This window comes from Macadamia integrifolia, chromosome 11, assembly GCF_013358625.1.
Source record: "Macadamia integrifolia cultivar HAES 741 chromosome 11, SCU_Mint_v3, whole genome shotgun sequence".
Taxonomy (NCBI): Eukaryota; Viridiplantae; Streptophyta; class Magnoliopsida; order Proteales; family Proteaceae; genus Macadamia; species Macadamia integrifolia.
In genome coordinates, this window is record NC_056567.1 from 19,375,242 (window position 1) to 19,385,698 (window position 10,457).

Below are 10,457 nucleotides of genomic sequence, written 5' to 3' on the forward strand. Positions count from 1 at the left end.
AATTTCAAACGTGAAAAAGAAATTTTTTAATCATTATTCCATGTGACTGTGTCACTAATTCAAAATTATTCCATGTTTGATTATTAAATTTTACTTTACTATACATTCAAATCTTTATGGTAAAAAAAAAAAAAAAAAAAAAGAAGAAGAAGAAGAAAGAAAAACATGTAAATATATCATTACTAAATATGATAAGAAATTTAAATAATTTATACAATCACGTAGGGTAATGATTATAATATTTTTTATTTTTTTAAGTTGAAAATTTTCATTTCGCTTTCCTTTATATTTTCCTTGCAACCAAACATCGCCTGACTCTAAGTGTTTTTATAGTTTAGTGAGGCATGTAGTTCTCATTTCATGCTAGTTGTCTCTTTAGAAATGCCATACTAGAATAGAAATTGTGGGGTTGATCATCTTGTTTTTTCTGAAGCAACTTTCTTGGTTTATTCAACCCAGAGCAAATTGGAATAGTTTGTTGAAGAAATTGAAAGCTTTTTTAGAGAGAGAGAGAGCATTGGGATGGTTAAGGGGGATAACATTTTTCGACAAATCAAGAGTGGTCCAATCTCAGCACACCACATGTGTTGGGATTATAGTGAGGTCCACCATATGGTGGGCAATAAAAAGCTTGAACACATGGTGGGTTTGAGTCTAGTTTCTCTATCCACATGAGGTGTCAGTTAGGATGGAAATTCTGTTTCATTGGTAACTAACTACCCATGTGGAGAGGACCCCATATGGGTAGAGAATCCATACCCGTGGGTTCCACCACAATTCCAAGTTCCCAACACGTACACGTGGTGGGTCAGAGATGGATGATGTGAGAAAGTACTTAGAAAACATCTGGGAAAGCCTATATGAGGTGTTCTATATGGTTGAAGTTTCAGATATGATATATTTGGAGAAATCAAATCTGGATTTATGTTGAACTTGTACTAGTAAAGATTGGTCCTCCAGTTCTCCTTCCCTATAAGTCCCAACTGCCCAACAATTTTTCAGAGAACCTCTCTCTAATTTAGGGTCTGTTTGGACATAGTCATACTCTTGAGCTCATCTTAGATTTATCTTCTGTCCCCCCCCCCCAACCCCACCCCACTTCACTTTTTGGGGGGTGGAATTCTTTTTTTTTTTTTTTTTTTGGTAGAAGGGAGGTGGAATTCTTATATTAATATCCGAATTTGTATTTATTTATTTATTTGAACATACCTGCATCTACATTTGATCCATTAACATTTTTATGAATCATTTTTTTTATATAATATATGAAATGTATTTTTTGACATAGAAAAAACACAATATCATAAACAAATAGATAATAAAAAATATTAGAGAAAAAATAGTTTAGATGAATCCTTGTAGATAATAATACCTTCTTCACAGTCTACTACTTGAGTCCCACAAAGGCTGAATGAGTCTGTCTTTATCTCATTTGATAGACGGAGTACCTCCGGAATGTATATACAATAACAATAACTTAGTCTTTTTCCAACTAAATGGGGTCGGCTACATGGATTAGCCAGAGGGACAATAAAAGAAAACAAAGAGAATGAAAAAACAGAAAAAACAGAAGAGGAAACAAAAATGAAAAGAAACAAAGCAACACCATATGAACATCCCATCTAAAATTGGTCAACAAAATGGATCTTTGACTTCCAAACAGCTTTTTTGGAGGTCATATTAGAGACAAGTCCTAGTTTCTGCATGTATTTTTAGAACACCATCAATGGTCAGTTTAGGCCTACCCTTGCCTCTTTTAGCTCCTTCTATGTGGATCTGGTCACTCCTCTTTACTAGGGCATCCTTAGGTCTCCGTTGAACATGGCCATACCACCTTAAACGACATTTTCAAAGCTTGTCTTGATTCGGGGAAACTCCCAAATCAGTTCTAACCTGGTCATTCCTTACTTTATTTCTCCTAGTTTTACCGTACATCCATCTCGACTTCCTCATCTCTGCCACACTCAACTAATCTATGTTATGCTTCTTGACTACCTAATTACAACAATATAACTCATAGTCTAATCAATTTTTATTTCCTATTAAGTCACTTAGAGGGCTGATGTAAATTGTGATAATCTCCAAATATTGATTAGACAAATGGCTATATGGTTGGTGCTCACTATTCTTTTATCGCGTGGGTGGGTGATATGTTGCTCTAATGATTGAGTAGAGAGATTATGGTCTAGATTAGCCATGTAAAAATTCGAAGCCTAAGTCTATTGAAGAGCCCGGATCCTCTCCAACGCACCCAGTTCCCCAACACACATCGGATGGCTGGGAGTATGTGGGCATGCACCCCCAGGTCCATGCAGCCGTCCGTTGCGCATTGAGGCACTTGGGACGTTGGAGAAGATCTTGATGCTCAATTGAATTCCCCCTAGTATATTTAAACGCATCTTCATAGATGTCTATACATAACTACAATACTCTTCTAATAATTTGACATATTTTTGGTAGTGTATATGACAAGGTCCTATATATGTAAACAATGAAACCTAAGCATGAATGCTGCAAATACCAGTCGTTAGCCAAAAAGAAAAAAAAATGCATGAATGCTGCAGATTCAGTCGGACACAATAATATTCTTGTTCCATTTGGGTACTCGATTAGATGCTCTGATCTTCAATTATGCTGCAGGGAGCCGGGTTTAGAACTTCGTATATAGCCCCGAACCATTTCATATTGTACAGTATTAACAGACCCAAAATGAGCTTAAGAGAAGAAGTGGGGAAAGATATGCATAACTTAGGCCTTATATCAATTATGAATTCGGAACCATGTGCCATGGGACTACTGTTAGAGGACATAAGTGTTTGGATTCTTTCTTCTTCTTCCTTATGAATCCTAATCCTATTATTATGTTGAATTCCCCAAAAAGATACAAGGAATATGTTGCAATCCATGTCAGTCATAAAAGGGGGCTGATTGCACATCGATTATGAAAAAAATTTGGTGTGCATTGATATGGTCTTGGATTTCCTCACCTTATAAGCCGGTTTATAGGGTTGAGTTCTCCCAGCGTTCGTATCTAAGTAGCCCTTTTCATTCTCAACACTTTAATGAAAGGGGCAACCTAGTGTCAGAGTGAAGCCCCTAGAGCATAATTGAACCCCTCAGAAAATGCTACCTGATCCGGAAATATGAGGGATGATTTGATATGGGATATGATTTTGGATTCCCTCACCTAATAAGACGGTTGTGGGGTTGATATAGGATGCTCTCCGGAAAAAAAGTGTTGTTTATTTTCTCTATTCTATACTACTTTGTGTGAATATGTTGGGGGGGGCTGGGTATTGTATTCTTATCTAGTAGTCTAATATTCTATATATACCAATCAAATTGGAGATATATACCGAAAGAACATCTCAGGATAAGCATTTGTTGTTATAATTAGTAGGATTTATTGTAAGTCAACAAAGGATATATACTAAGTAGTACTCATGATTGATTGATAAATTGGTGAAAATGAGAAGAGATAGAAAAGATAAGCCTTCATCATAACAAAAAGATATTAAATGCAAAGTCAGAAAGAGTTGATTGGGTTTAAAGAGATAATAGGTGTTCAATATGAATCTTAAGAGTGCCAATATTTTGACTCTTTAATGGAGTGAGATTTCTAATCATGGCACTTGGGTATGTGTTTTTGAATTTAGATAGAATTTGCTTTTTGACATTGGAGTGAAAAGATCTTTGAAAATCACTTTTGGTAAAGCTAAAGGCCCTAGACATTGCTGCCAAAAACTTTAAACTGTTTCTAAATACATTTTCTGTTTCTTCAAATATATATTGATCACTCCATGTAGTGATAGAGCTTCTAAAGAACAGTAAGAACAAGAGAATGTGAAATATACATAATTTGACTCAACTGAGTAAATTTATTGTATATTTGCTATTACATCTTGAGATATATAATTAATATTTAATTGTAATATCTCCATTGTTTTCTTCCAGACCTCCAAGCATTCATCCATATCAGCTACATGGGGTGATATTCTACCTGGCTTACAGTTACAAGAATAATATGCAAAACCCTTGACCAGATCGCCGGCAACATCATTACTTGTCGCGCAGAAGAGGACACTTCTAGCTCCTTATGTTCCAATGCAGAAAGTAATTAGATCAGTAGTTTAAAATGTTCAATTGTTCTCAAAAATAAGGGAATATTAAGAGAATTATTTAATTTTTAATTAGTTGACTACCTTCAGCAGGATCAAACATCCAAAATGATTTTTTCTGAAAACCCGGAACCTGAAGAGATGTTTAAGAAGGAATTAGAAAGAAAATACAACAACCCACTATCATATTAGTTCAAACTTATTTATACTTAAACAAGGTATAATTACTCTAATATTTTAATCAATTACCAAGTTGGTAGTGACAACTCCTGGATGTACAGCAAGGCATTGAATGGAAGTCTTCCTTTGTTCCATAAGCTTGTTGGCTAGGATCTTAAGAAACATAAGCTGTCCAAGATTAAGAAGAAATGTAAATGAGTCAAGACAAATTGAAAAAAAATAAAATAAAATGAAGATATGCTATGTTTTGGGTTATTTAAAATAATCTTGACTCTTAAGAAACTATTTAAAATTGATTGTTCTTTATGGAATGATTGCACATTGAGTCAAACATTTCACATCTGCTGTTAAAATGGCCTAAACTTGATGTGAAAGCACACCAACTTCTAATTAGAGCAATTAATTAGAAAGGGATCAATATAAGTTGATGGGTCCTTTGGTTATGGGATTAATGACATTCACAACTAAAACAAGAGAATTGTGCTTGTACATGAGCTAGTTTGCTGGCCCCATAGGCTTTGAAGCTGCTGAATTTGTGTTCCTCAATCCTGCTCTTCCAATATTTGGGCTCCACTACTGCAAAATGATGAACCTACATGTACAATATAAGGAAAAGCACCCCAATAAAATCCAATTAGTTTTCACTCTTATCATGATATATATTACTGTAGAACAATTAGCAATAATGAAAAGTCATTCACCTCATCATTAAGGAGTGCTAAATAGAGCCAATTAATAGATATTTGATGAGATAAGCGACAACTAAAATTAAAGTGGCAGTCTTAGTCTTCACCTTTGACTTTGAAAAGAGGTTAACAAGCTAAATTCTATGAAATATTCAAAGAAGATCTTGATAGAATTAGTTATCAACTATTCAATCTAGGATCCCATGTACTTAAACCCTTGTATAACATTTACCACAGAATTAACATTGATAATTCGAGAAGACGGCGCTCTAAGTAGGGATGGTAAGAGGAGGAGAGTCAGCAGAGCCGGCGCGACGTGGTTCACTTGAATGTGTTGTTCAAGCCCTTCATCAGAAACTTTTTGTGGTTCTGTCAAATAAATTAAGGGGGAAAATGTATTTAATTAGAGGGATAAATTACTTACTAATTAAGCTTCAAGTCAATGATAAATGAACAAGTACAGAAGCTAGTGGGGGTGGGGGGAGAGAAGAAAAACAGAGTAACACAAAATTTCTTTCATAAACAAATCTGTTCTTGTAAGGATCCATGAATTAACTAAGACAAAGGAGATATATCCTAACTAACTTTATACTTTATAGTAATGAAAGGTCGTATAAGGCCAAAATTTTGAAGTATAAACCATATCATCACTTGGCCAGTCAGGATCAATCAAATTATCTATGGGGGCTCACCAGTCACCCCTCACCAACCTGATCATCTTTAGTTTTATGATGATAGTGACAACGAAAGCTTTCATCATTAAACATTGGATTGAAGCTCTTGAAGCTCTCCTTCCTCTTACCTCCCATGAGATAGATGCCGGCGTTGTTGATTAGGATATGTAAGGGCTCTTCGCGTTGCTCCCAAGTGGCCGCAAACTTCTGGACTGAAGAAAGGGAGAGAAGATCCAATTCCATCACCTATATATGTCACTAAGGACATGTTAACAGAACACACAAATTAGGAAAGAAAAATGTTTATAAGTTGTAGCCAAGGTTTATCTTACCTCAACATCAAGAATTCTGCTATTGTGTGCATCTATTTTCCATTGACATGCAATATTGTTTGCAGCTTTAGTGTTCCTGCAAGCCATTATGACATGAGCCCCTGCCTTGGCAAGTTCCCTGTTTGGAGTCATGAAAATATCAAAAAAAAGTTAGGCCAAGTTGTTACAATACGGGCTTCTGTAAGTTTTTGAATATAATGAAAAACAGAACTGTTATATGGTAGAAAGAAAACAGAAAAATGGATATGGTATGTGTTCTTGATGTTTTGTAAACTGTTAAAGGGAACTCAGTTCAATTTAGCTTGATCCTTAATGGTTTCTTTTCTTGCTCTGTACTTGGGTGAAGCTGGTGAAGCACCAAAACTGTTGTGTGTGTGTGTGTGTGTGTGTGTGTGTGTGTGAGAGAGAGAGAGAGAGAGAGAGAGAGTTACCTTGCTGTCTGAAGTCCTATACCACTTGTTGCACCGGTGACAATAACAGAGAGACCTGACAAGTTGTTTGGTAGAAGATGAGAAGGGGGAGGGAGATGATAAGTTAGGAGCTTTTGGCAAAATATCTCCTTCACCATATCCCACAGGTTCCATGTCCATGCCCATCTCTCCATCTCTCTCTCTCTCTCTCTCTCTCAAGGCTTTACATTAAACTGCTACAAAAACCAAGGCCAGCCAAAGCATAAATTGCCCCTTTTATACCTTTAAGAGCTACTTAAGTACCCCTTTAATACAAGAGAACCCTTACATCTTACGCACAGAGCATACCAGAGGGCACAAGACTGGAAGGTCTATTAGAGTTGCTACATAATCATATCTTAGACCCAGCAAGCAAACATGGATCGCATGATCTATCATGATAGAACAATTAAAACCATTTCAATATCAAAGTTTACAGTCTTTTGGATCTCATAAGATGCCAAAAGAAGGCTTAGACTTCCAATTTTAACAAATTGTTTAGAGATTAATTAAATCACAAGGCAAACATAGCTGGCACATTGTATGGGAGGGATCAGGTATGCGTTGGAAAAACTATTTAGGGGTTATGGGCATAAATGCTATTGACATGAAAATATGCAGAGTAATCTAATGCTGATTAATTTGGAATTCATTTGGAAATTATTCAACTCGTTTAGCACGTAATCTGTGGCGGATAGATAGGGTTTAAACATGATTAACTTTTAATATAAATGGGCATGTGACATGTTTGTAAAGGGTGGCATTGGTTGGAATTAGTTCACTCAAACCCTTTATGGTTGTTATGGAATTCATAGGCATAAGAAGAAGCTCATCAAATGGAAACTCTTTTATTCCTCTTGAGCTTCATTTCAATGTTGTCAACTTATTACAGAAACTGTCAGATTTGCCAGATCTACCAGCTAAGGGCGCAGTGTTTCTCCCATATGAATATCACTTTCAAGAAATTTAATCCATTGAAACATGAAGAAGGTGGGATCCCCAACAAATCCCAAGATCCAAAATTCTCATTCTTTTCTTGAAATTTCAGTAGAATTTGATGTGGTGGGGAGCGACAGAAACACTAAAAGGCCCCAAAGAAGGCACATCTCTCCTGATATGTTGGTGCAGGTTATATAGGTTATGTTAGGTTTGTCCCCCTCATGCCTGTCATTAAAACACAAAAACAGCTTTGAATGAAAACATATTATCCTAAAAAATAGACAAGACAAAGAAAAGTGACTTTTCATATATTCTTGTTTCTTTCTGTTTTGTTGTGATATTTCATCCTGGTTTCTCTCTGTTTAATCAGTTTATTTAATTATTCTTGTTCATCGTTCCAAGGGGAACTACTGTTTCTTGCCATTCATGGAGGAACTTCCATGTTTCGGAAAAAAACAAAATTGTTGTGCAGTATCAGGGCTTCATCTTCAACGAAAGGTATTGCAGCCTTGCAGGTCCCAACACCCTTGTCTGGTGAGTGCCATAACACTTCAATTATGATTTTAGATATCAAAGTAACCCATTGGATTTATCACATTCCTTTGGGTCATTGGGTGGGCGAAGAAGATAGAATAATATGATGCTTCTCCCCTGTTTCTTATTTGTTTGTGTTGGGAAACTTGTAGGGATTTAAAAAAAAAAAAAAAAAAAAAAAACCTTGTAAGCAAGACAGTGAAAAACAACTTTTAGGCTGCGTTTGGTAGTTATTTAGTTCTCAAAACGCCATTTCGTGTTAAGAACAGAACTTTAAGTTTGTATGTCAAATGTCGTTTTAAAAAAAAAATGGTTGTTTGGTAAACTCTTTTTAGGAACAATCACCCTTGTTGTTCCTTTTTTCCTTTTTCTTTTCTCTCTCTCTCTCTCTCTCTCTGTTTTTTTTGGAATGAAACTGAAAATACCAAACGCAGCCTTATACTCATAGCGCAAATGTTCAAATCTATGAAAAAAAAAAAAATCTGTTACCGGGACTTGAACCCAAAAGACTTAAGTTCCCAAAACGACGTTTCAAATTAAGAACAGAATTTTAAGTTTCTATGTCAAATGCCGTTTTAAAACAAAATAATGGTTGATTGGTGAACTTTTTTCAGGGGACAATTACCCTTGTTCATTTTTTTTTTTTTTTTTTCTGTATTATGTATTAGAATGAAACCGAAAAACACCAAATGCAGCCTTATGCTCACAGCGCACATGTTCAAATCTGTGAAAAAAAAAAAAAGTGAATATTAGTTTTTAATCATTTAATGCACGTCTTATGTTTCAAATCTGTGAATATATATATATATATATATAAATAAATAAAAAATTCCGTTGCCGGGACTTGAACCCGGGTCTCTCGGGTGAGAGCCGAGTATCCTAACCAACTAGACTACAACGGATTGGTTGAAATATTGCTGATTTAAAATTAATACGTAGTATTCTTAATATCGAAACTAGACCACGCACCTTCTCTAGCCTAGATCGTAATAGGCCAGCATTGTTCATCTGATATCTACCTACGCACATTCTATGTTCCTATACCTTGTACGAATTTTCAATTTTTCTTTCTACGTTTGATTGAGCTAATTCCACAGATCTAGATACAAATCTGAAACCTTTGAGGAGATTGAAGTTTGTCTTGTTTAAAAAGCAAGAGGAAAGTTAAGACTAGTACAAAGCCAAGCACATATAATTGAGGATAACTTGTATGAGAAAGCGAAGGTAGGGTTAGCGACAAGGGTGAGGGGATTGATTATGTATTAATCAATAATCGATTGATTTGTCTAAGGTTATAGAAAAAGAAGATTTGTTTAAGTCACTTTCCTTTTTCTTTGTGAATTTCGGGAATATCCTCATTCATAGGTCCAAATCTACATCTATGAACTGAAAGGTCCAAATGATCAATTCTGCAATCAGTTGTAAGAATCACTAGGTCTTCAGATCATTCATTTGAATAAACTGAAACCCTTTTTATTGGTTGATCATGATACTTTTCAAATATCGACATTCTTGATCGATGGAGGAATAAGGACCGTATGACTGATTTCCCATATCTCGCATCATACATTGGCCAATATCAAGTTGGATTGCCCAAGTTAAACCTTTGATACCATTTATAAAACCTTACCTCAGATTGAGCCCTATTATTTATTTGCCATGCATCTAAATATTCATAGATAAAAAATAATTTAAAAAAAAAAAAAAAAATATATATATATATATTTAATGCAATTTTTATGGTTTTGTTTTTGGACAATTCCTATCAAGGGCCATAGGCCAATTAGGATGACAGCCCAAAGGCTGTCACAAGACGTCCCAACTCGATGAGGGGCCGATAGTAGGGAAAAGTGGGTATGGGGGACTGAAACACTAAACGTGACATACAGAAGGCTGCTTCGACAAGCAGTTCCTAACCAACTGTGCTAGGCAGTTGTTGGCCTTTTTATGTGAAATGATAGGATTCACCCTCCAATAAAATAAGTGTGATATTAAAAGGGCAAAAAAATAAGGTTACAATCTTGTTGTAACCAATAAGATTTTTCCATAAATAAAAGGTATTATTAGCTTGACACAGTTGAAAGGGCAAAGTAAGGAAAACATGGTTTTATGGTCCATCAATTTGAGCCCAGTGAAATCTGATCTTGCGATTCTGGAATAGGGACGCAGACGAATAGTCTAAAATCCAAATTGGATTGGCATCCGTATATGTGTATGGGTATCCATATCCGGTCAAAAAGCATCCGGCTCTGTAATTGGATAATCTGAAAAATAATTATCCGACTCAAATAGATATCCAACCAATAATGAAAAGCTTAGTAACGAATGATCTTGATGATACTTGAAGATTTGATAGGTTCTATAGAACTAGGAAAAGAGCTAAGATAACTGAGAGACATGGATTGAGAAGAAAATCGTATCCATTGAGGGAAGAAGGTCCGAATTACATAAGTCAAGAATATAAATAATAATAAAAAATCCAAATTCTATTCACATATGTTTAGAAGTATATGTATGTGATCAGGAAATGTCTAAATCCAATCCA

General features: G+C 35.4%; 1 protein-coding gene and 1 non-coding gene across 2 annotated transcripts; both read right to left on the bottom strand.

The window, feature by feature from the left end:
• Positions 1–3,785: 3,785 nt before the first annotated feature.
• On the bottom strand, positions 3,786–6,716 carry LOC122092750 (dehydrogenase/reductase SDR family member FEY-like). The gene is made up of 8 exons (XM_042663026.1): positions 6,422–6,716; positions 5,991–6,108; positions 5,787–5,904; positions 5,217–5,353; positions 4,789–4,890; positions 4,368–4,466; positions 4,203–4,251; positions 3,786–4,093 (listed from the first exon to the last, which is right to left on the bottom strand). The coding sequence occupies exons 1-8, from the start codon at positions 6,592–6,594 to the stop codon at positions 3,879–3,881; spliced, it is 1,011 nt and encodes a 336-aa protein (XP_042518960.1). The 5' UTR covers positions 6,595–6,716; the 3' UTR covers positions 3,786–3,878.
• A 2,025-nt stretch (positions 6,717–8,741) lies between these two features.
• On the bottom strand, positions 8,742–8,814 carry TRNAE-CUC. The gene has a single exon. It is a non-coding gene; the product is annotated as a tRNA-Glu (tRNA).
• Positions 8,815–10,457: the final 1,643 nt, after the last annotated feature.